Genomic DNA, 27,193 nt, shown 5'->3' on the forward strand with positions numbered 1-27,193 from the left:
ATTAAATTGTGAAACATATTTTATTATTTTATTCGAGGAGACGTTACCCCCAATACCAAAAGGATAATACAACATAATTTTCGGTATCGGAATAAAATCAGAGGACAAGTAAGCAACAGATGAAACAGTACCATCAACAATTAAATATCATCAGATGAGTATATTATAGTATTAATTAATTAGTTTATATGGGCTAAATCCACGAGATAATGTGTTGGGAAATTTTATTTCATGAGACAATGTTCTCACCATATTAATTGCTAAGATATGACGAATGCTACAGTCCCCACGTATGTTGCCATGCACTCCCAACGACTTGTATAGGTCGTCATGCATTCCCACCATGGTAGGTCGCCATGCATGCCATTAGCATTAGCATGGGTGCTGAATAGAATCTACCACATATGAGCTATCTGAAATCTAAAACCTGCAATTAATATGTATATTTTGGAAATAGCAAGAGTCGGGGTGGGTGTAATTGGGAGAGATTTCAGTTTTCTTGGTGCAGGTGGGCACTTGAGAATGGCTGGAATCCTATGATCCAAACACATTGAAGTCTTGTACCCATCATCGTAATTGCAGACAAATGTTAATGTTAGTTGACACAAAGTCTTAAACAAACCTAGGACCCATGCCAAGTACACCCACCCCCACTCTTGCTATTTCCATAATATACATATTAATTGCAGGCTTTATATTTCAGGTAGCTCAAATGTGCAGATTCTATTCAGCACCCATGTTAATGTTAATGGCATGCACGGCGACCTATACAGGACGCTGGGAGTGCATGGCGATCTACGTGGGGACTGTAGCATTCGCCCTATCTCAGCATTTAATCTGCGAGAGCATTGTCTCCTGAAATAAAATTTTCCAACACATTATCTCGTGAATTTTGCGCCTAATCACCAAACTAAACTTGAGATTTATTGTAGTTTACCAAAAAATATAGTTAAAGTTCAGTCTTCCTCTCAAATGTTAAGTGTATTGCATATGTAAATTATTATAGGGAAAAGTACAAATGGTAACAGGACTATAGGATGTTGTTTTGTTGAGTTTTTGAGACACTATTTTATTGAATTCTCTCAACTATTAAAAGTTATAAAATGATCATTAGACCATTCATATGTTAAAAAATAAACTTTTTTTGTTAAAAAATGACGATCGTTTGAGCTGGCTAACTAAAATATGATAAAACCATATTTTTAATGATGTCTATTGACACCGTCGTTGCTTTCAAGAATTAGCTCGACGACATAATATTTTAAGCACTGACTCGATGACATCATATTTCAAGCACTGGCTCGAAGGCATAATGTAAACATAGACTCGATCCATAAAATACAATTCAAACAATTTTGGGATCATAATTTATCATATCTCAGTGAGCAGGTTAACGTCTAACTTAGAAGACCACCATTTTTTTAATGAAAAATGACGAGTTTGGATCATATGAATAGTTGGGTGACTATTTTGTAACTTTTAATAATTGCCGACTCAATAAAGTAATGTCTTATAATCGGATGATCATTTTATAACTTTCAATAGTTGAGGACTTCAACAAAGTAACGCTTTAAAGTGGGAGACTATTTGTGTACATTACCCTTTGTTCTAACTTGATAAAATCTTTTGACTTCACCGCCCACTTTTTGGGCTAAGGTCAAAACATGCCTATTGGCTCGTAGGCTCCTTAACATGCGTATTGCAATCAACTTTCCTTTTGCTTGTTGTGGCTCCAACGTTTCAGTCAGAAGTGGGGTTCTTCTCTAGTTTTGGATTGTAGATCTTATCAAACTCTTATAATTCATATATACACACATCTTAGACAAGTTCTCTAGTTTTGGCGTATAGGTTTTGTTAAGCTCTTATAATTTATACACACGCATACATGTTAGACATGTTCTTACTGTTTCTCTTGGTGTCGGTTTCGTAGCAGAAAAATCTTTCATATGTTTCTTTCTTTTTCCCGTTTAGGGCTTTCTGGGTAAATGGTCGTGTAAGAAACCCTGAACACTGCTTTGAGGTGTGAACAAAAAGCTTTAACCATGCGTCCATGCCCCATGATCCTTCAATCCTTTTGACTTCACCGCCCACATATCTTGGAGTTGCAGACACTGCTTCCAAATCCATTAGCATCTGCTCCTTTGACTTAGGCGGCAAGAACTCCAACATGTGTTGTTCTTGTTTTAATCTGTTTCTTTCAAAGATAGCTTTGAATTACAGCGTGGCTCCTGCATTTTCACCTAATGTGTGCATGTTTGAATGTCTGTCTTTGCATGTGTTTCTTAAGGGGAATATAAGTTATTTACACGTTTCCTTGGTAAGCTAGGCCTGCAGGAGATTCAGTGGCAGTGTAGCAGCTGCATTAGATGATGATATAGTGGAACTGGAGAAAAATAATATTCGATCCAACTTGACTCCATTCTCGTAAATTTAATTTGATTCAAAAATAATTTAAATAATATAATAAAATAATATGGTTACTTTTCATAAAATCCTCTTTTCTTTAAAAAAGAGATTCCCATTCAAATAAAATAATTACCATCAACTTTATTATTTTACAGAACTACCATTTCCAAGGACCCTACAAGAGACATATCATAGAATCTAGAGAAATATAATTTCTTCAAAGCGTTATACCATGCCGGAGTTTGAAAATGGCACCCATCACTACCATCTTCCTCTTCTTCCTCGATGCTTTCGCTTTCCTTTTCAGCCCTGGTTCATCATATGCCTTTTCTTCTCTGAACCCGCCATGGCCATCCACGTCGAGGTCTGAATTCTATTTCTTCCATTCCGATTCATCGGTTTATCCGCCTTTGTAAAACGGAAGTCCAATTTCACGAGAGGTAATTCAACCTTCGATGGATAGTTTGGAGTTGGAATTCGTACTCTTCTCTCTCTTTTACAGATCCACTCATGAATATCAATCAAGAAGTTGAATATGGTTTGGTGAACGATCCATCCTTTTGCTTTTATCCAAGTATTGATATATCATTGATGCATATGTTATTGTATCCTTTCATCTAAGTATTGGATCTTCTGAATTTGTAATAGACTTAGATATCCGGACTTATTATCCATTTTAATTTACTATATTTAGATATTTAACGAATTCAAATATCCAACAAATAATTTAAATAATATATATTTTTACAATAATATTTAGATTTAATATATAATGAAGGGTTTTAAAATGTCGTCTTAGGCAGTGGTCTAACCGTCGTCTCTCCTTTTCTTATTCTTCTTATTTTTGCTTAATTTTATTTTAAATTAAATACAAGTAAACAGGCAAAAATGTTTGAAGAATGCAATGGAAAAAAAAATTCTTCACATGGTGCAGTCGAACAATTATTTGCTTAAATATGGTGATTGCTACAGTGACCACCATAGGTCGCAAAGAACACTTGGCAACCTATAGAGCACTTTGTGACATATGGAGCACTTGGCAACCAATGATGTCACTGTAGCAAACACCCCAGTTCAAGAAATAATTTGGGTAGAGCTCTATATTGAGATTTTTTTTTTTATGCTTTTATGGTATAGTAGTCTGTTTGCTTTTATGACACGGTTTTATTTGTCGTTATGATAGTATGGTGTTGCATTCATCGCATAACACCTCCTGATAAAGAAAGATCGAAAGTCTTGTATAATTAAATATATTTTCCTGATGGTTTATCAATGCATTCAAAACAGTTCACGAAGCAATTTGTTAAATTGGTTCTTTCAATATCCACGTCTACATCAATATTGCGTCTAATTTTGAATACAGATAGAAGAATTATCGATAGTTTCTAAATTTTCTTTGGAAGATAAAGCATATATTCAATTTTTATTTTTCTTCGCGTGCTTTGAATTTTCATGTTGGAGTTATATTACTTTTGTACATTGCCCTTTTATTTAATAAAAAATCCAGTTTATTGTTTTAGAAAAATATTTCTAGAAAGCATTTATAAGTACAAACAATCGTCATTAAGAACAATATATTCCGAATAACCAAATTAAAATCAATAATCACAAGGTTTGAATGGACCGATAATCGAAATAAATTCAAACTTAAAAAAATGAACAAATCTCACATATAATAAAATTTAAATCATAATTTATATCTAAACTTAAAGCTACACATAATTTTACACAAAATAAAACTCAAATTTAAGTTCTTAAATTTTTAGACTCAACCTTACTGCCAAAATCTAATTAAATAATCACTATACATTTAAAATTTAAATAAAATATTAAAGATTAAGAGACAATATCAAAGATAATTATAATCTATAATCGGAAGATTTGGGTAATCCTTGAATCTTGTCATTTTGTAATCATTGTGAGGCAAACATAATTAATATATAGTTTTCTAAATAAACGTCATTAAATGGTGCAAATTAGACAAACACCATTATCCTTACTTTTCGAGTAAATTAATCAAAATTGACGGTCGTGTTAAGCTCCCTTGAAACCGACCTTAATGCCAAAAAAGAAATTAACAATCGTGTTAAGCTTACCTTTCCCTTTCCAACATTGTTTTTGTAAGGAAACTTTTGGTATAAAATAAACTTCCAAAATTTGTAAGATTATTTTAATTCTTTATTTTGATATTTTAAATAATATTTAGACTCATTGATTGACCTCGAGGTGAATGTTATTCTTTCTTGAGATCTTGGTTCGAGTAATTGTATTAGCAGTGCGTATGTACATTGCCAATGATTAAAAAAGATCATGTGGAGATATTATCTTATAATCACCTCAGATTATTTAAAAATATATATATTTTTTAATTTATAGGTTGATCTTGTTACGACTATTTTTTTAAAATATACGAAACAAGCACGCTTGCGATGCACCGGCTGCTAGACCGATACCAACTGAAGTTTTGAATGGCAAAGTGATCATCGTCCGGTAAGCTTAACAACCCATGCACCACCTAAGTACAGACCCAGAAGTGGCGTTGCCAGAAGCATTTGAGTAAGAGGATCTGTTGATGGTGTCAATACAGCTGCTGCAATGACTGCACCAACCACTACATATCTCCAAATGGAAAGCATCTGGTCCCCCGACACAAGACCGAGTTGTCCGAGAAGAAATTGTATGACAGGAACCTGCAGGATAAATCACATGAAGCCATAGCTTCGAGGTAAAGGTCTGTTCTCAGCATGAGACAGTATCAGTTTAGGTTCCCCTAAAAACGTGGTTGCAGAAATATAAAGTTATTATTTTTAAGAGATTTGTCGGACATTGCTAAGAGAATCATCAGATAGATATCTTACGGAGGGAAATTGGAAGATGTGAACTTCAGAACATAGAAATATGCATGGCGGCTAATTTCTAGGTGTTACCCCAATAAAAAAAGGAAATACCTGGAAAGACAAGCCTGTGCTGAACATGAGCACTAGTACAAACTCGAAATACTGATCAATGGACCACAAAGATTCTACAACCCCTTCTGCGTAAGTAACAAAGAAATTTAAGGCTGCTGGAGTCAGAACCGAGTAGGAAAAAGCAAGACCGGCATAGAAAAGAACCGAGGAGCCCAACACAATAGGCCCCAGAAACCTTCTCTCTGCTCTGGTCAAACCTGGAACAACAAAGGCTATGATTTCATACAGAATTACAGGGCTTCCTAAAAGAAGGCCACAACATCCCGACACCTGCAGAACACCATGAACTAAATCAATTGTTGTGAGTTTGTTATCTAATCAAAGTTGCAAATATTAATTCAGCAAGCCAGCTGCAGCTTAAAGTTAATCAGGGAGGATAGGATTAAAGCTGTTACTAGCGTCTAGCAAAGTCACATTCTTCCAGGTATAACACTGTACATCAATTAACTCCCAACTTAATCCAAAACTTTTGAAGCTTTCCCTAATATGATAGGCTGATAGCACATCATACCAAAGGTATCTCCTATGGTGCCGTACTAGTTGGTTCCAAAAATAAACATGAAATAGGGCAAGAAGGGATGCCAGTACCCATCCATAGTTAAGTCTACTACAAAAAACATTGCAGCCAATGTCCTGAACTTTACAATAAATTGTTCAATCTAACCTTTAAAGTTGTGAAGAAAAATTCGCCAGGAGCTAGTTGCAGAAATCGTACACCCTGTGCTTTAACAGGAGCTTCAAGAAATACAATCAGTTCTTTTGAAAATGCAAAGCATCCCATGATAGCAGCCCCAACAGCCAATACAGACACAAATATCCTCTGTCTTAACTCTTCAAGATGATCAAATATAGTCATTTCTTTATCATCTGGGAGAAGATCTTTATCGGGATAAAGAAAATTATAAAGAACACTTCCATCATTATTCTGCTTAGATCCTTGTGTTGTTTCTTCTGCTGAGATACTAGCCAAATCTATATCATAATCAAATAAACGATGTCAACATTATAGTAGAACCATGAAATTCTATTGAGATCTTGGAGGTACAATAATCGAGAACTAGATTAAGAAGATGATATAATCCCAAAACAACAGATGCAGCTCGTGTGCTTCTAATGATATGAAATCAAGAATATAAGCATCTAAAGTTGAGCCCAAACGCTTTGGATTTGTTTTATAGCAAATTTTAACGTTATAAAGAATAATGAAAACAATAATCAACAACAGGAACAATGAAACTAAGCATTAAATAGCGAAGTGCAAGCAATTATAATTATATATATATTCAATTTGATTGATACCGGGTCTATCTTCGGTGGCAGAGGCGCTGCTGGTTTTACTGAAGGCTTGTTGCCGGTTTTCTTTGACATCGTCATCAACAGCTGCCAAACAAACGACTGTACCAAAACCTTTCCTACTCCGCGTAGCCCCGAATTCCAACCTCCCTGTCCTTGAATGCCTAAATTTGAGAGAGGTGAACTCGAGCTGAGTCTTGGTTGGCTCAACGAGCTTGAAGCAGCTTCTGTTGAGCCGCAAATGGGAGATTAGAGCAGCGCTGGTGCTGGTGCTTGCCATCGTCTGCTTTTGCTTTGTTTTCTTGTTTGGCCAATGCCTTTTTTCTCCCCCCTTAATTGGTAGATTTTCTTCGTGTAATTTCCAACTTGCCACCCCTGCCATACACAATAAACTGTATTTATTTAAATATATAAAGCTTTTTAATAAAATAAATAAATTGCATGGTAATGATATTACAAAATTTTAAAACTTTTTTTATTATAAAATGGATTATATTATAAATAATTCTATTGAAATAAAAACAAATAAAAACAATTAGACTTCCTTTTTCACATTTTAAAAAATTAAAAGCTACGATAACCACTAAAAATAACTTAAGTTTTTGACTTATTTAAATTTTAATTTTGCATATAAACTAAAAATCAAGTTAAGGATTTGAGTTATAATATTAATTATCGATATGTAGATATGTATGTTTATATAAAAAATATTATAGCTTTAATAAATAATATTTATGAATCTATTTAAACTTTCATCAATTATCATAGTTATTATTTAATGACTTTAAGAAGCGTTCGATTTACGGTAATAATGATAATAATATTTTTCGAAATAATATTACTATATTTGATTTAGGTCCATTCCATAGGAGTTAAAAAACATAATTCTCCATCCAAATTAAAAGGAGTGAATTATTCATCGTTACAATTTTATTAAGATTTTACTAACACAAACAGTAACTCATATTCATTTTGTCTTAAATTTATTGTATCAATACATAATGCTCTCTTGAAGGATCTAATAAATAAATAATAAAGGCTTAACGTAAAAATAAGTGTCCAAAGTCCGCAACAACAGGACATTCCTCAGCTTCGCCTTTAAACTCTGGAGCTCCTAAACCCTTCAACTCCTTAGCAACATTCATTCTCGAAGTTAAAGTAGTAGGAGGTTGGAAACGTGTCAATACTGCATCTAATGTTCTAAAGAACACATCTTGATCAGTTACAGACACTCCAGAAGGTGTCTGTTCTTCACCTTGCCTGGCCAGGGCAGGTGAATTACTACTTTCAGCGGGCCTATCATCTCCCGCTTCACTTTTAGAGCTACCATGTCCGGACATCTATAAGAACATAACCATATCGTTCTATTAGCAAAACAACATACTTATTATTATATCAGATCAGAAGTTTTCACTATTTGTTGGCATGAATACTTTATAAGACACTCTAGACTCCGGTTTATGCCGAGAATCGACTAAACCGTAGCTCTTATACCATTAAATTTAACACCCTTAACCCGTACCCGACTCGAAGACGAGTCCGAGGTGTCACATTGACTTTTCAAACTTTGACTAATGACAAAAAATCAAGGAAATTTAAAACTTTCATTAAAATAACATTATTACTTTACACAAGTTAACCAAAACAAGACAAAACTGATCAGAGCATCTGTAACAGACACTTTTCTTACATGCCAACCATATACACAACAAAAGACATACTTTATCCGTTACTTCTGATCTGATCTTCTAGCAGTGCTGCTGTTCTTGCAACCCTATTTCCACTCTTCCTGATTCTTTGTACCTACGTGTAAATCACTTACACGCTAAGTCATAGACTTAGTGAGACATATAAATATAACAATAATGCATTCAGTATGAATATGAACATGCAATCTATCCATTCAATCCTGTCGTATACAATTCAATGTAAACAATAATAATATGATAACATATAACTATAACAATGTAATTACCTTTGATAACCTTTTATAGTCCCATGTACATTTTTGAGAACTCAAGGTATTCGAGTACATTGAGGTTGTACACTATGCTGTCACCACAGCTCGTATGGGTCCCACTAGGGGCTATGAAATTTGTCTCGAATGACCTATAACTATATTTGTCCCGAATGACCACTCCTTAAGAACCATATACATATTCCAGTGGATCAGATCTGTCTCAAAAGACAATGTAAATGTTCCAAAGGATACATATACGTCCCGAAGGACCACGTAGAACCCTCGACTCTTGGCATGCCAACTATACCTATAGCTCTCATATCGTATACCATGGGCATTATTCTTATGTTTCATGTGTTCATGTCATTTCTCTTGTGATCACATAGCTCATATAACTTATCATATCACATGTACATTTGGGTCTTTTCACATATATCATTTATCAAATCATATGAACATATATACTTTATGCATTTATCATAATAATTATCATGTATGCATGTTCATAACTATTGTGCTATGAAAATCAACATAGGAATTAGACTTATCACAAGTCTTATTCCCTTGTATCATACTTCTAATATGTACTCACCTTAGCCTTGCTTGACTCGATTATAATCCTTCAATTGTTCCGGAACGAGATCACGTTCTAAATCTACATATTAATACATTGATACATATCAGTATACTAATTGATATATTCTAAACTAACATTCCTTAGGCTAATAAGAAAGCTATTTTTATCTTTTAATGAAGGCATGCATCGATGCACTACACTATGCATCGATGCATCCCTTGACAGGTGCATCGATGCACTATTCATGCATCGGTGCATAAATCCTATTCGATGTTTGTATTTTAAGCAGGTGCATCGATGCACTCCTTATGCATCGATGCACTGATTGCATTCGATGTTCATTTATTTGAGAGTGCATCGATGCACATTGAAGATGCATCGATGCACACAACCCAGAATTTACATTTTAAGCACGAATTCACTCTCTTTCAGTTTAATTCTTCATCTTTCACCTCCTTTAATATTCCTAACTTTCATATACATACTTAAACTCACTTCTACTCCATAATCACTTCTTTAAACTCAAAATTCTATCTTCCATATGAAATCCAATAATCATACTAAATTTTCCACTTGTTCTAAATTCAATTCCATCACTTCATATCCCTTAATTAAGTGGATGACAAGTCAAATTTGTCTTCCAATATGAGTAATGAACTCTATTCCAAGATTTCATTCAAGAACTCACAATCTTTAATCTCTCATATATCTTTCATCTTGTTGTTTAAGAACAAATTAAACTTTTCTTAAGCTTAATTATCATCTAGTGATCCTAACCCAACCTTTAAATCAACAAATAATCAAGAAAACACAAACTTATCTTTGAGCTTGGAGATACGGGAGGAAGAAGAAGAAGAGAGTTTCCCAAATAACTCTTTCTTTTCCCCCCACGTGATTCATTCTTATAAAAGGGGAAAAATATCTTTCTTATCAAATGACCAATTTTCCCTTTAATTCATTCAATAATTACCAAACAACCTTCAACTATATTCCAATAAGTCATTAAACTATTAAACTATTAAACTATTTTACTTTTATCACCAAATTTCAAAAATTCTCATTTTAGTCACTGACCCGGATTTCGGGATGTTACATTTAAGATGCGTAGAAATGATTGATGTCTGTTGATTTTTTTTCTATCAATATATTTAGTGTTTCTCTTGTATGCGTAGAAGTGAGTATTGATCAAGTTGAGTCGAATTTAATAGAAAAAAAATTAAACTAGTCGAGCTGATAAGTATTAGCGTATCATTTAAATTTTATTTTTAGATTTTTTAGTTGAATTTTTAAAATTTAAGTTAAATCAAATATTTGTGAATTTTTATTATTCTCAATGTTATGGTATTGTTTTAATTTAAATAAACCGCACTAATTATATATATATATATATATATATATATATTGAATAGTTTGAGGTGATTATAAGATAGTTTCATTCACAAATTTCTTAATCGTTGACAACAATTGACAACGTAATATATTTGCTTAACCTCATGAACTCAAGGGAGAACAATGTTTTCTTTAACTACTGAGATCACTCAATCATGTTCATATATTCATGTTTTTCTATATGTGTAAGTAAGATTTGTGATATTTAATAAATTAAATATTATACAAAATTATATTATATATTTATAATATTATTTTTCTAAAAAAATGATAGAGAACAAAGTATTGGAAGTATAAAGAAGTTAAGGAATTGATGAGAAGAAGGAATTGACAAAGACTTATAATTTAAAGATCAAACAGAAAGAAATATAAATTGAGAGATTAAATCATAAAGAAAATTATTGTCAAAATGATAAAATGAAGTAAAATATGGGTAAAAATCCGTTTAAATGAATGAGAAATTTTGAAAAAACAACGAAATCGATGATCAAATCACAAAAATAAAATTATTTAGTTACAAACAAAAATGTTTTAATTTTAATACTTAATTATTCAAAATTTTAAAACTCTAAGTCTGAATTGAATTTAAAGTTCTGACCACCAATTCAAGTTGACACTAATAATTCAAATAACTTAACTAGATTTTTTTTTTTTTGGGTTACAGAAGGGAGGTAACACGCCTAATCTATTCTAGAGCCCTCCTCATTCACTCTCGTCGCTACCATTTCGAATGGTAGATGGAACTCATGCAGCCCCTTTGGAAGGGACCACGCGAGTTTTGCGAGTCTGTCTGCAACAGTGTGACTCTCTCTTTGGGTATGTCTTATTTGCACACTCCAGTATTGATCGATTAACTTGTCAATATATTGCATACTGGTGAACTTTCTTCCATTGTTTGAGGTCTCGTGGATCATCTTAACAGCTTTGTTGCAATGTGTTTTTGGCTGAACTTGTCTCGCGCCTAATCTCCATGCGGTTTTGAGGCCTTCGCGTATCCATCAAAGTTCCGCTTCAAATGGGTAACAATAGCCAGTTTTTCTAGCGAATCCGATCATCCAGTGCCCTCTATGATCTCTAATAACTCCTCGCAGATTGCCTCCCCCGTAAGGGTTTTGTGTGCGCCGTACGTATTGATTTTACCCCAGGGTGCTTCTGGGACTTTCCATTTATCCTCCCCTTGATTTTGCATTTGAGCCCTTGGTGTTATGGCAAGGATTCTTGAATGTAGGAAATCGTGAGTCATCCTTCTTCCTTTCTCTAGTATCGTTTCTCTCTCGATCATGTCCAGATTAAGGATGGTGTTGTTTCTTCTATTCCGTAAAATCCAGAGCATGGTGCTAAAGAAAGTTGGTCAATCCTCCACTGCCTCTGTGCACTCCATTGTGTTTGACAATTTTCTCATAATTCAGGGTTTTAGGCCCGCTGTTAGAAAATCTCAGAGTTTGTTCGAAAGTATTACTCTTTTCCATAATAGCAGACCTGGTGGGGAATGTCTCAGGAAAGGCGGGTTAATATACGGCTAATATACAGCATTACCGGATACATTAAAATGTATTTAATAAATTCGGTTTAGCGGTACCTATTATGTTGACAACTAATAATGTTTTAGGTAGAAAATATGAAAAATTATTAAAAAATTTGGTAACCGGTAAACTTTGGTTATCGGTAAGTATCTATCCTTTTTATAAAAGTGTCCATACGTTTAACATATCAAGTAAATTTTACCGGTTTTGTCATAATGAATCTGGTTTTGTCATATTTTTACTTGTTATATTGTAAATTATCTATCCTTTTTATAAAAGTGTTCATACTTATTTCACTGTGAAAATATATTTATTATTATCTTTAGTTAATATTATTAAATTTAAAATCTAAATAATATTTTATAAAATATCAAAACAATCAAATAATTTTTTGTGTAAATGAAATTATTAAATTAATATTGTAGGTGAAAAACATGAAACACTATTAAAAAATTTGAAACATAAATTACATAACTTTCAAAAAAGTATATATCATTTTTATAAAAGTGTCCATACTTATTTCACTGTTGAAAACATATTTATTATTATATTTGGTTAATATTGTTAAATTTAAATGCTAAATAATATTTTATAAAATATCAAAACAATCAAATAAAATTTTGTGTAAATTAAATTATTAAATTAATATTGTAGGTGGAAAACATGAAACACTATTAAATAAATTGAAACATAAATTACATAACTTTAAAAGCAGTTTTAAATCCTAAAAAGTGTCGATACTTTTAAAAAATATATCGATCCAAAACGATATACCAGGTAAAAATATGATAAAACCGGTAACAAAATGATAAAACCGGTAAATTTAAAAGTGTCGATACGTTATAAGGATCGACACTTTGTGAATTTAAAAGAGAAGCAGTTATAGCGCCTATAATGTGTCGATACTTTAAAAAAAATATCGATCCACAACGATATAACAGGTAAAAATATGATAAAACCGGTATCAAAATGATAAAAACGGTAAAATGATACCGGATATATTGAAAGTGTCGATACTTTCGTAAGTACGTGTAATAAATTATCGACACTTTCAAAGAAATAGGTAATTATCCTTTCGAAAGTATCGACACCTGACATAAAAGTATCGACACTTTTGTATTTGTATCGATTAAATATAAATAACATATCCGATGAAAATATAAGCTAAATATCCTCTGAAAATAGATAGAACGGACGAGTTTTTGAAATCGAAGAGTAATTGTTGCTGCATTTCAGAAGGCGTTTCTAAAGCGAAGTTTGTTTGTTTGTTGCTGCAGTCGAATCGAAAAGTATGTTGTCGAAACCCTAATTTTTATTATTACAGTAATCGCGATAGGGTTTTTTATGTGTTGTTTGGGGTTTTGGAGTAAGGAAGCATTTGGGACCGATTGCAGGTAGAAATAGATATTCAAGGAAAAATATAAATGTCGATACTTTTATTAAATATTATAGGTAGAAAATGATATTATAGGTTGTATAAATGTGCCGACACATTTTGGTGTGGCCATTCAAATTCTTTTGAAGAAAACCGTTTTACCACAAGAGTAGTTATCTATATTTGTATATTGAAAAGTGTATGTAACAAAATAATTGATTTGCGTAAACTGATATATGAAGGAAAAAATGGAGTCAATGGGTTGGAAAATTGTTGGTGGAGCAGATGACTTTGAAATTGAGGCCGAGACTCGAAAGCAACCAAAGGGTGGATATATGTACTTCTAGTAAGTATCAATGTCTTTTTGTTATTATTGTTGAAATGGTAATTGGATTAAAGTATCGATAAACTTTAAATTGATTACAAATTTTAAATGTTAACAGTATGGCCGAATGCAAAAGGATGAAGGGAGATGGCACACAGAGCGGTTCGGTATGTAAAATGAAATTGACATTGAGTAGTATTAGTATTTAGTGTTAATGTATTGATTAAGAAACGTTTATGTTTAATATTAGGTGAAAAAAGATGTGAGGTCCAAATGGAATTCAATGAGTGATGCTGAAAAGGAACCTTACATCACACAGTCAAGGAATGATAGTAAAGAATACAAAGAACGGAGGAAAGCACATGAAAATAAGGTATTCATTAAACTTGTAAATACGTTGATACAAAATATATAAGAACTATAACATTATATTGTTAAAAAATGTAGGAAGTGTCGACAAGATGCAGCATTAAAAGGGTGAATTTATTAATTAAACACCTTAAGGAGAAGGGTCAGTTGAATGTGCTGGGAGAAATAGGTTTTGGATCGTTGGAGGGAATTGTGTCGATCCTTGATGGCACAATTTGACGTCAGTCAATGTATGGCTAAGTATGGTGATTATTCATTCCCTCTGGGGGTATCGACTGCTGCAGCCGTATTGGGGGTACAAAACAAAGGCAAAAAGTGTTATAGAAGTCTGTAGGAGTAAGAACTGGAAAGCACTTGCCTCCAAATATGGTTTGAATCATAAGGTGACATATACTGAAGTTGAAGAGGATATCAAAAGTGGATCTTACTTGGGGGATGAGCTGAAGGCCCGAGTTCTATTGTACCTTGTCGGTATATTTCTTTGTCCAACGGGTGATACGTCAACGAACAAGGAATATATGAAGCTCATTTGCGATGAAGGCTTGAAGGGTGAATTCAATTGGGCTGAATATATCCATTCGAGATTGATTGAATCAATTATCACCTTTAAAAAGGGCAGCCAGAGATACCTCAAAGGGTGCATAGCAATCTTAGAGGTAAATGAGTTGAATCACTTTTTTGTGTTTTTATATAAAAATTCTAATTTTATTATAAATGCAGGTTGCACTGTTCGATTTTTGGTCGGGCTGTGAGGCAGTGCCGGCTTATGAAAGAACCGGAGTGGCACGCATCCGTGCATGGGGGAAGGAAGAGGTGGTTAGAGTGATGGTGAAGTTGAAGTTGGATAGAGGGAAGAAGCAAGAAATGGTAATAAATGTAATTAAATAATATTAAGAATATAATCAATGTCTTAATATTGTAATTTAATTTTTGAAGGTTATTGGCAAGGATGTAGAGGAGGCAGTGGAGGCAGAGGAGAAGAAAGGAGGGATGGTTGTATTGGGGGATGAAGGTGAGTGGGACGACGGTGAAGCAAAACAGAGTAACTTCGACATTTTGATGTCTGAATTGGCTGATATCAAAAAAATCCAATTTGAAATCATGCAAAGACAATCAAGAGTCGAAGAGAAACTTGATCAAGTCGTAGAGAAACTCGAGAGGCATAAGGGGGTAGTGGAAGGAAAAATAGATGGAGTGGTGAAAGAAGTAGAGGTGTTGAGGGTGAAGTGGTGAAAGAAGTTTCGGTGTTAAGGGGTGATATTAAGATGGTGACGGGAGAAAATTTGAGGGAGTGGTGAAGGAGGTTGTTGATTTGAGGAGTGAACTTACGGGGGTGAAGGGGGTGGTTGATAAATACTCGGATGAAGGAGCTCAATTGAAGGGTGAAATAAAAGATATGAAGAGCTATGTAGAAAAAAAGTACGATGAACTGAAAAAATATGAAGAAGAAAAGAGGGGGAGGAAGAAGAAGAGATGGAAGAAATGAGGAGGAAGGAAGTCGATGTGATTTATACACGGAGAGTGTTATAGCAGCAGTTTTGGATTCGGAATGTCCTGCACCCCAGAAGAAGAAGCAGAAGGTAAGTTTAATAAAAGAATACTTAATTTGATTTTATATGTTGTTGTGACAAAAATTTGTATGCAAAATTGTAGGTTGAAAAAGCGGACATTCCAACCGGAATTGATGACATCGAAGCTGCAATTTGTGATTATTTATGGAATAGCGAGTTAGAATCAGGGTAAGTGAATATATGTTTTGTGAGTGATATTTAAATATTTCATGACAAGATATTAATCCTAATGATTCATACAGATATTCTGTAATATCAATGGGAAATCAATTCGCTACTGTATACGACGTTGCAACGTTGAAGCCTACGGAATGGGTTGGCGGTGTGGTAAGTAGAAAGTAGAAAATAAATAAAACTTATTGAATATGTTCTGATTGTGTAATTAATTTTGTTAGGTTATCGATTTGCTCGCCTGGACCATATGCTACGATTCTCAAAAGTCACACCGGAGGATTGGCTACCTTCCATACCTCTTAGTGGTGAGTTAAATTAATAAATATTGAAAAGTAGTGTTATAGACGGTAAATTAATAATGTTTGTTGCGTAATTACAGCAACAGGCGTTGGAAGGCAACAACAAAGAAAGTGTTGAGGGTATTTCTACCTTCTGGGGTGTCATATTGGATAACTATGTGAAATTGACCGACTGTGAGAAGGTAAGACACCATACCAATTGCAAATGATGTTTTCGGATATAGAATGTTGAATTTTGTCAAATTGGGTGTGAAATTGTTGCAGATAATGATCACAATAAACTACCATAATTCACATTGGTATCTGTTGGTGTTGGATATGGTAGATCATGTTGTAACAATATATGATAGTATGTTTACAACTGAAGCAGCTAAACAGAGAGTGAAGGATGCTAAGAGATTGGTATGTATGTATGTATGAAAGGACATTATGTAAATTATAATGCATAATTTTTTGGTGCATAACTTCTTCTATTTTAATGCAGATTAAAATATTAGATTCTTATAATAAGAAACGCATTTGGGTTGAGTCATGTGGATCTCTAGGAAAGTATCCCTTGAAAAATTTCAAATTTGTGGAGCATAAGAAGAATAAGCAATTGAATGGGTATGAGATGTTATCACAAATAGAAAGCTTAATTTATGCAGTATTCATCATATTGACATGTGTGGTTTTCAAATTTTGTAACAGATATGATTGCGGCATGTATGTGATGATGTGGATGGAATCGATCGGTTCTACAGGGGCAACTGGTGATTTTGTAAGTGGATAGAAAAAATTGTTTGTGGTAAAATTGTTAAAAGTCGTAGATTGAATGCTGTAGTTGACAATACTTAACGTTCTGACAATTTGAATATAGGTTGTTGGAGACTGGGATCGATCGCGAGTATTAAACGATCTCGTAAGCCACAATCAAAATGAACGAAGACAGGAGATAACAAAAGCTGCAATATTACATAGGAATAACAAAAGGATGCAATGATGTAAATGTCGAGTTAATTTTGTATAAGATTTATAATTTTGTATACGATTTATATTTTTTTATGTGAATATAATTATGAATGAGATGAGAAAAGTTAGCAGTATGTTGTTGTACATGTTTCTTACACATTAAGGGTCATGTCGATACTAATATAGTTTGTGTCGATATTTTTTTTCCAGAATGAATTAAAAACAAGGTGCACCCATAAAGTGTCGATCCATATATAAAAAAGTGTCGATCCCAAAATCATTGAACCCAAAAGTATAATGTAATATGTAATTTTTCAATCTAACCGGTACAATAATACCGGTTTTATGAGAGAATATGTCTAAATAATGTGTCGACACTAATATAGTTTGTGTCGATATTTTTTTCCCAGAATGAATTAAAAACAAGGGGCACCAATAAAGTGTCGATCCATATATAAAAAGTGTCGATCCCAAAATCATCGAACCCAAAAGTATAATGTAATATGTAATTTTTCAATCTAACCGGTACAATAATACCGGTTTATGAGAGAATAAGTCTAAATAATGTGTCGACACTAATATAGTTTGTGTCGATATTTTTTTTCCAGAATGAATTAAAAACAAGGTGCACCCATAAAGTGTCGATCCATATATAAAAAGTGTCGATCCCAAAATCATCGAACCCAAAAGTATAATGTAATATGTAATTTTTCAATCTAACCGGTACAATAATACCGGTTTTATGAGAGAATATGTCTAAATAATGTGTCGACACTAATATAGTTTGCGTCGATATTTTTTTCCCAGAATGAATTAAAAACAAGGGGCACCAATAAAGTGTCGATCCATATATAAAAAGTGTCGATCCCAAAATCATCGAACCCAAAAGTATAATGTAATATGTAATTTTTCAATCTAACCGGTACAATAATACCGGTTTTATGAGAGAATAAGTCTAAATAATGTGTCGACACTAATATAGTTTGTGTCGATATTTTTTTTCCAGAATGAATTAAAAACAAGGTGCACCCATAAAGTGTCGATCCATATATAAAAAGTGTCGATCCCAAAATCATCGAACCCAAAAGTATAATGTAATATGTAATTTTTCAATCTAACCGGTACAATTATACCGGTTTTATGAGAGAATAAGTCTAAATAATGTGTCGACACTAATATAGTTTGTGTCGATATTTTTTTCCCAGAATGAATTAAAAACAAGGGGCACCAATAAAGTGTCGATCCATATATAAAAAGTGTCGATCCCAAAATCATCGAACCCAAAAGTATAATGTAATATGTAATTTTTCAACCTAACCGGTACAATTATACCGGTTTTATGAGAGAATATGTCTAAATAATGTGTCGACACTAATATAGTTTGTGTCGATATTTTTTTCCCAGAATGAATTAAAAACAAGGTGCACCCATAAAGTGTCGATCCATATATAAAAAGTGTCGATCCCAAAATCATCGAACCCAAAAGTATAATGTAATATGTAATTTTCAATCTAACCGGTACAATAATACCGGTTTTATGAGAGAATATGTCTAAATAATGTGTCGACACTAATATAGTTTGTGTCGATATTTTTTCCCAGAATGAATTAAAAACAAGGTGCACCAATAAAGTGTCGATCCATATATAAAAAGTGTCGATCCCAAAATCGAACCCAAAAGTATAATGTAATATGTAATTTTTCAATCTAACCGGTACAATTATACCGGTTTTATGAGAGAATATGTCTAAATAATGTGTCGACACTAATATATTTGTGTCGATACTAATTTAAATATCAAGTGTTTTCCACGTTTATATAGTACTCTTAATCGAGAAACCCTAAACATAAATGCAAGCAGGCAGATCTTCCTCTTTCTTCCTTCTATATTAAGGACGATTTTCAGGTATTTATCCTGAATGTGTTTTGTGTTCCATTGTAATAGGGGTAGCATCCAACCAAAATGGCTCCAAAACGTCAGCGTCAGAAGCGAGGTCTTTCTCAAGCTCTTCTCAACCCAGTTCTTCTCAACCACCTCCTTCTGTAACAAACGATTCTTCTGAGGAAATCAGGTCCTTCGAAACTCTGAACTTTAGATCCGACATGGAGAAACAAAGATGGCAGACGAGTTTTAAAGTAAGGAAGATTCGTCCCGAACGTGTCATTGACCTGGGTTTCTTGTTTGATGATAAATATGCATTTAGTTTTAAATCCACATTACATCTTGGGGTTGGCTTGAATTCCTGGTAGAACCAAGATATTATCCCAACCTAGTTAGAGTCTTCTACAACAATGCTTCCTTACAGCACGAGCCTAATAAGACTAATATAATAGGAATTAATACACATGTCATGGGGAAGGATATATATATATCTCCAGAAACGAATTACGTCAACGACATCAAACGAGTTAGGTAATTCATTATCTATGTTTCTTAACATTTACACGTTCTGAACTTTATTTTATTTTCTTTTAACAGATGTGGACAACCATCGGTCGCAGAAGATGAAGCTGACGATGAAGATGACGATGATGATGATGATGACGATGAAGCTGGCGATGAAGATGATGACGATGATGATGATGATGATGAAGATGATGATCCAAACAAGTATATCGTGTCTGCAACGCCGCCTTCAAGAAAACTTTTAATTTTTGATCTCAATGGTGTCCTTGCCTACATCCCAAGACTGCCGGCAGGTTTTAATTCTATTCTTTTGTATCCATTATTTTAACATATAAGCGTAGAACTTTAATCTCATTTCTTCATGTTGTAGATGTGTCCTCAGAAGAGGATTATTTGAATTATGCAATTTTGTGTCGACAATTTTGTTGTTGCCCTTTGGTCTTCAAAGATGAGGTTAGAACATGTTTGAGGCAATTGAATTACTGTAGTCAAAATCGTTAATATACATTTGAATGTTAACATTCAAACTTGATTACAATCTCAGGCATAACGTCGACCGTGTACTTGAGAAACTACCTGTATTTTCCGAGCATTTCTATTCGTGTGGGTAAGATGAATGTCATTACAGTTTGCTGACTTTTCCTTGTCTATGATTCCTACATATTTATGTTCGACTGTTTGTGAACAGGATCAAAAAAAATGCAAAACATACGATTCTGTTACCTACTGTAAAGATCTCAATGATGTTGGAACGCGTGTCCAGATTTTAACGAGCTAAATACACTTTTGGTCGATGATTCAGCGGAAAAAATGATTTATAATCCGGTAGGTTGCATTTATGCAATATGTTTCTGATCAGTTGAACAGGTGTTCAGACATTGATTATTTTAACAACTTATGTGTTTATATAGAAATACAATTACATATGTCCACATACCTTTGACGCTGCTTCCCATTCGAACGACAAAGCTCTAGGTATGACACAAATTTATTCATGCTTATGCGAATTTAATTTATTGTTAGTAAAATTGCACCTCATTAGTTTGATAATTGAAATTATTTATGTATGTCCTCAGAAAAAGGCGGAAACATACGAGAGTATTTGGAAAATTTGTTGAAGGCCTCTAATGTTCCGGACTTCGTTAGAAACAACCCTTTTTCATCGGATTAATTTTGTTTGTCGGTACATATTTGAACATTCTTATGTATTTAAATTTTGGTGTGATTATATTGTATGTATATTTTCATTAATTATTCCATATTTGCTTCTATGTGTACATATACATTTGAGTGTCTATACTTTTTTAATATATTGTAAAGTATCTATCCTTTTTATAAAAGTGTCTATACTTTTTCACTGTGGAAAACATTAATTTAAGGTTATCTTTTGAGTGAGTTTTAAGATATTAATTTAGTAATTATAGGCGTCTAATGATTAATTTTTTACGTTACGGTATATGATATTGTTAAATTAAAATTCTTAATATTATTTTATAAAATATCAACACAATCAACTAATTTTTTGTGCAAATGAATTATTAAATTAATATTGTAGGTGGAAAACATGAAACATACTTAAAAAATATGAAACATAAATTACATCTTTAAAAAAAGTATCGATCCTTTTTATAAAAAGTATGGACACTTTCAACATATTATAATAAAAATAGATAATTTTGTAATATAACCGGTATAAATATACCGGTCTTATGCGCAATAGGTCTACAACCTATATCGACACTTTTTAATATTGTGTCGGTACTTTATGTCCATATTGGAAGAAAAATGTGCGATACGATTTAAAAAAGTGTCGACATTTTACACATCGGAACCCATAATTATAAATAGATAATTTTGTAATATAACCGGTATAAATATACGGTTTTATGAGCCAATAGGTCTACAACCTATATCGACACTTTTTAATATTGTGTCGGTACTTTATGTCCATATTGGAAGAAAAATGTGTCGATACAATTTAAAAAAGTGTCGAAATTTTACACATCGGAACCCATAATTATAATGTAATAGATAATTTTGTAATATAACCGGTATAAATACCGGTCTTATGCGCGAATAGGTCTACAACCATATCGACACTTTTTAATATTGTGTCGGTACTTTATGTCCATATTGGAAGAAAAATGTGTCGATACGATTTAAAAAAGTGTCGACATTTTACACATCGGAACCCATAATTATATGTAATAGATAATTTTGTAATATAACCGGTATAAATATACCGGTTTTATGAGCGAATAGGTCTACAACCTATATCGACACTTTATAATATTGTGTCGGTACTTTATGTCCATACCATTTAAAAAAGTGTCGGTAATTTGAAGTAACGCGGTTTTTCTTCCTTCATTCAAAATATTATATGTACATACAATAGGAGTGATGTTGATACTTACGATATATTATATGGAGATCGTTGTCATTCCATTCCGTCTTCGAAAAAATCAGTTGATGTAGGCTGTGTGCTTGTACTCAAACTAAGCTTGACTTGAGGACATGTTAGTTTGTTATGCCCTCACCGTTGCAGTACCCACATCGCCTAATTTGCTTCTCGACCTTGTTCTTCGGCACTTCTTTTCGCTTGCGTTGTTTTCGTTGAGGGTCACGAACATTGTTTACTACAATGCTCTGGTTGACTGAATGATTCAAACCAAACGAGTTTTCTAATTCTTCTATTAGTTTTTTCATCTCATCTCTTGCGGTTTTGAAAGACTCTTCTTTGATGCAATGTAGCATAACCTACTTGACGTTGAACGTAGAGCAGCGAACCTTGCCATTTGCATCACTTCTGGAGACACTTCAAATCAACATAGCTGGGTGCAGAAGCCTTCGCATCATTAGTCCACTACTTTGAATCAAAGTCCCGGGCAAATATGTGTAGTCCAATGCTTCAAAATGTGAAGTTGATGGCGACACGGAAGTCCAACGGTCTCGAATTTTTTGCAGGAGCAAATTAGAGTTTTCGTACGAGAATCAAAACTAATTTCAAATTTCCTATTTTTTTCTGCGTACTTTGACAAAATATAATGTTGACATTCATCTGATAAGGACTTAATCTCTGCCTCAATCCGGTACAATGTCTCCCGTGTAAGTTCATCTTGGAACACACGAAAAGATTCGCGGGTAAAAATCGCAGCGGCATGGCTTTCAAGGTCGACCAGTTTTGTGATCTGGAAGGGCTTCGTATGGGAACTTAAGTAATCCGCTTTCAACTCGTTCATACGCACTAAACCCATGTTCCCGTGCGAATCCCTTGTAAAAGTGCCAAGCTTGATCACGTGAACAGAAGAGCTGACCAACCAATCTGTCAGATTCATCAACATTATGTACTTCATGGCATTCCTCGTTGGCTTAACATTGTCTACATCAGTATTATCCATGGCAAAAATTTTGTTGTGCAAGTTCAGTGCTCCAGGAGTTGATGGTATGTAAACGAAGGTTCATTTTGAACATGTTTCTGTAGTTAAAGGGTGGGTACAACATTAAATTCGCAGTACATATTTAGGTATGTACAATAACTACAAGTATATATTTTTAAAATTCGCATACACTGTTAAAAAAATTGAAACATAAATTAATTTTTAAAAAAAGTATCGATCCTTTTTATAAAAAGTATGGACACTTTCAATAAAATAGGTAAACATATGATGTAATAGGTAGCCCTTATATGTAATAGGTATCGTTTATATAATGTAATAGGTAGTGGTTATATTGTAAAGTGTCTATCCTTTTTATAAAGTGTCCATACTTTTTTCACTGTGGAAAACATTAATTTAAGGTTATCTTTTGAGTGAGTTTTAAGATATTAATTTAGTAATTATAGGCGTCTAATGATTTATTTTTTACGTTACGGTATATATTATTATTAAATTAAAATTCTAAATAATATTTTATAAATATAAAACAATCAAATAATTTTTTGTGCAAATGAAATTATTAAATCAATATGTAGGTGGAAAACATGAAACACTGTTAAAAAAATTGAACATAAATTACATAAGTTAAAAAAAGTATCGATCCTTTTTATAAAAAGTATGGACACTTTCAATATATAGGTAACATATGATGTAATAGGTAGCCCTTATATAATATAATAGGTATCGTTTAAATAATGTAATAGGTAATGGTTATATTGTAAAGTGTCTATCCTTTTTATAAAAGTGTCCATACTTTTTTCACTGTGGAAAACATTAATTTAAGGTTATCTTTTGAGTGAGTTTTAAGATATTAATTTAGTAATTATAGGCGTCTAATGATTTATTTTTTACGTTACGGTATATATTATTATTAAATTAAAAATTCTAAATAATATTTTATAAAATATCAAAACAATCAAATAATTTTTTGTGCAAATGAAATTATTAAATCAATATTGTAGGTGGAAAACATGAAACACTGTTAAAGTATCGATCCTTTTTATAAAAAGTATGGACACTTTCAATATAATATAATGTAATAGGTAAATTTGCAATGCTATCGGTATAAATATACCGGTTTACTTATAAAATAGGTAAATATAAGCGCTACCTATTACATTATATAAGCGCTACCTAGTATGTTATTGTACTTTATAATATTTCCGGTTAAATAATATAACATAACCGGTCTAAATTTTAACCGGTCACTTGTTTAACCGGTCACGCCGTATATTAGCCGTTTTTTAGGCGCGGCATCGCAGAACGACCCAGACCTGGTGGGTAAAGACTGGAAATATGATTGACGTCTGCTCCACAGATATGACATCTGACATCAGTTCCTATATGGCGTCTGACTTTTTCGGCGTTCGCGAGGACACATTCCTTGCATGCGAGCCAGGAGTATTCCAAATCTTGATAGATTCCGGTACTTTGTGAGGGTTTCTCATAATTTTTTAGTTTGGTTTCTCAAAGTTTTAAAATATAATTCTTTTAAGTCTAATCGGTTTTTACTCTTAATAAAAATAAATCAATTTTTATGCAAAACATAAATTATAGATTTGATTTGATTTGATTTTTATAATTTAATCAATTAGTCTCTATACTTAACCATAGTGCATAGTCTAATAACAAGATTTAACATAGAATATTTAATATCTATCATTTAGATTAAAATTAAAAGATTAAAAAATAATGAAATCATAATATAAGGACTAGCTCCTAACTTAAGTACAATACAGGGACTAGAAAAAGAAATTGATCTAAAATGTAAAAAACACACGTGTAATTTGCCAACTCGAAATGGACGCTTTCACCCAAGAAATCCCCGGTCCCGGTAATCTTATACTCCGCGGTACATTTTAGCAGAATACCCTTAATTAATAAAGGAAATTACAATAAGACCCCCAGAAATCTCATAACCTGAACGTTAAAGCCGCCCCCCGCCCTTTTCCCTCACTCCCATGTAATCTATCATATTGCGAAAACTCTCTCTGCGCTTTCCCGGCGATCGGCGTAGCGAAGAAGATACCTACCGGCGGCGGTATTTTAAAGAAAATTTCTTCGAAGCATAAAAGAAAAAGGAAATCATATTTTTTTCATTGGGAATTCAGAGAGAAAAAAGCTTCTTTTTTGAATTTTTTTTCTTGGTGTTAAAGATTGAGCTCGCTCTTCGATGCGATCAATGGTGTGTTCTGGTGAGAGAGAGATGGCGACGGGACCCCAGAGATCAAAACCTCTTCACAATTTCGACCTTCCCTGTTTGAAGTGGGGGAATCGGAGACATCTCCGGTGTATGAAACTCGACGATGTTTCAAACGCCACCAACTCATCCGCCGCTGTTGCTGATCAATACCAGCATTGTCGTCTTCGTGTCGTTCAAAGGCGCCGATCTCCCCCTTCGAAGCTTGAGAGTTTGGTGGTTGGTGGAATGCGGCGGCGCGAATCGGAGTCGTCGTCATCTCCCAGCAGAAAGAACACCGATTGTGCGAGAGAACAGCGGTTGATGATACCGAAGGGAGAGGCGGCGGCGGCGGGGATCGAGGCTGTTAGGGAGAAGATCATGAAGGATCTTAAAACGGCGGCAGATGAGATCAAAGGTGCAATTTTTAGAGACGAAGTGTCCGACGACGCGAACGACGACGACGATGAATTCGAAGAGCCTAAAATTAAGCAGAAAGTAAAAGAGAAAGAGAGGGAAGAATCGCCTGCGGTAGAGGTGGAGCCGAAGCCGTGGAATCTCAGGACAAGGCGTGCCGCGTGTAAGGCTCCCAATGACGGAGAAGTAACTAACACCAATTATAGCTCTCCGATGATGAATGAGGTGTCTAAGTCACCCAGAGCAAGAGACAAGGGACCGTCGTTGGCATCGGCGCCGCCCGCAGCCGATAGGAAAAGATCCCGTCCAAAATTTTCGGTGTCGCTATCAAAGGAGGAGATCGAAGAGGATTTCAAGGCCATGGTTGGCCACCGCCCTCCTAGAAGGCCAAAGAAACGAACACGTAACGTTCAGAAGCAATTGGATGTAAGTTTCTTCTTCTTCTTCTTAAATTTTTACTTTTCCGATTGTTTTTGTTGTTTTTCGTTATTTAGTTATTGTCTTGGCTCCAGTACTTGTTTCCTGGATTGTGGCTGACGGAGGTAACGGTGGATTCTTACAAGGTCCCGGAGTTGGCTGAAAACGGCAAGGTAAGTGCTCTTTAATTCAAAAAAAAAATCCACCTTCTTCTCTTCTCTGTCTGCTAATTTCTTAGCAACCAAACAGATGAAAGAGCAGGGTCTAATTTAAGATCTCTGTATTATTATGGACTCGAAATTTGTGAGCTTGCCTTATTGTCATTTTGACTTTCTGCAGAGGTAGTAAGGGGAGTTTCAACTTGTAACAAGGTCTAAAGAAATCATTCGATTTGAGGCTTCCGTTTGAATTAATCAGACAGGGTTACCAAAGCTTTGTGGATTAGAAATTTCACAGAACAAAGTTGAAATTTTCTTATGTTTCTGGTTAGGTTAAAGTTGCTTTACAATGCTAATTTTTGTTTTAATATGATCTTCATTCATTTTATTTCTTTATCTCGAGCCGAATAATCTTGTACAAATTAAGGTGACAAGTACACCTGCTGCTTTTTTCAATAGACGAGAATGGTTCTTCTGATTACAATAATTGAATGAAATGCAGTTCTTGACTTAGATTCTGTGTCGTGTTTCTAAAACTTTTGAGTGCACTCAACTAAGTTCCTGGTTCTTTCAGTTCTTTAAGCTCGTCCTAGGTCAATTTATTTACTATTGGTTTAATCGATACTGCTATGGCTTTCTTCTGTAGCATTAGCGTTGTTTGTTTCACGATCTGTGTGCTTGTTTCAATCGATGAGGATGCTTGAGAATTGAACTTTTCCATGCTTCTTGTTTGTGTTGTTCGGATACTTTGTTTTCGAAAACTTTGCATGCTTCTTGTTTTTGTTTAGCGTTGTTGGTCAATCAATGCAGAGTAACAGGCTGCTTTCGGCTTCAACAAAAAACAAAGGAAATTGACCATGAAAACGTGTGCCTGCATTTTCTGTGTTAGGCCCCAACCCCGTTTAGGTATCTTTGTTGCAACTTGCAAGTCATGGATCTTATTTTCAGATACGCCGACGCTTTTCTCTAGCAGCAGGGTTTCATTTCATCGCTTGTTTATC

At 33.8% G+C, this 27,193-nt stretch overlaps 2 protein-coding genes across 3 annotated transcripts; one reads left to right on the forward strand and one right to left on the reverse strand.

Moving 5' to 3' along the window:
- Positions 1-488: 488 nt before the first annotated feature.
- Positions 489-26,408, forward strand: LOC120202675. 2 transcript variants are annotated; one of them, XM_039203150.1, is made up of 6 exons: positions 489-493; positions 15,642-15,646; positions 24,924-24,934; positions 25,197-26,043; positions 26,130-26,207; positions 26,374-26,408. In XM_039203150.1, the coding sequence occupies exons 4-6, from the start codon at positions 25,204-25,206 to the stop codon at positions 26,377-26,379; spliced, it is 924 nt and encodes a 307-aa protein (XP_039059081.1). In that variant the 5' UTR covers positions 489-493; positions 15,642-15,646; positions 24,924-24,934; positions 25,197-25,203; the 3' UTR covers positions 26,380-26,408. The 2 variants fall into 2 exon arrangements, with proteins under 2 accessions (XP_039059081.1, XP_039059031.1); XM_039203100.1 differs by lacking the exons at positions 489-493; positions 15,642-15,646; positions 24,924-24,934 and having other exon boundaries at positions 25,076-26,043.
- On the reverse strand, positions 4,778-7,022 carry LOC120202578 (sec-independent protein translocase protein TATC, chloroplastic-like). The gene is made up of 4 exons (XM_039203020.1): positions 6,675-7,022; positions 6,040-6,347; positions 5,355-5,645; positions 4,778-5,096 (listed from the first exon to the last, which is right to left on the reverse strand). Exons 1-4 carry the CDS (start codon positions 6,946-6,948, stop codon positions 4,887-4,889), a joined length of 1,083 nt encoding a protein of 360 aa, XP_039058951.1. The 5' UTR covers positions 6,949-7,022; the 3' UTR covers positions 4,778-4,886.
- Positions 26,409-27,193: the final 785 nt, after the last annotated feature.

Source organism: Hibiscus syriacus, unplaced genomic scaffold (assembly GCF_006381635.1).
Source record: "Hibiscus syriacus cultivar Baekdansim isolate YM2019G1 unplaced genomic scaffold, ASM638163v2 tig00000002_pilon, whole genome shotgun sequence".
Taxonomy (NCBI): Eukaryota; Viridiplantae; Streptophyta; class Magnoliopsida; order Malvales; family Malvaceae; genus Hibiscus; species Hibiscus syriacus.

What these genes read in the sequence shown, in the direction of transcription:
- LOC120202578 (XM_039203020.1), bottom strand. Translation starts at nt 6,948, where the DNA reads ATGGCAAGCACCAGCACCAGCGCTGCTCTAATCTCCCATTTGCGGCTC. An exon ending in TTTTCTTCACAACTTTAAAG is followed by an intron (nt 5,646 to 6,039) that starts GTTAGATTGAAC and finishes GGTGTTCTGCAG; the next exon opens with GTGTCGGGATGTTGTGGCCT. An exon ending in GCACAGGCTTGTCTTTCCAG is followed by an intron (nt 5,097 to 5,354) that starts GTATTTCCTTTT and finishes TTTATCCTGCAG; the next exon opens with GTTCCTGTCATACAATTTCT.
- LOC120202675 (XM_039203100.1), top strand. Translation starts at nt 25,195, where the DNA reads ATGCGATCAATGGTGTGTTCTGGTGAGAGAGAGATGGCGACGGGACCC. An exon ending in ACGTTCAGAAGCAATTGGAT is followed by an intron (nt 26,044 to 26,129) that starts GTAAGTTTCTTC and finishes TCTTGGCTCCAG; the next exon opens with TACTTGTTTCCTGGATTGTG.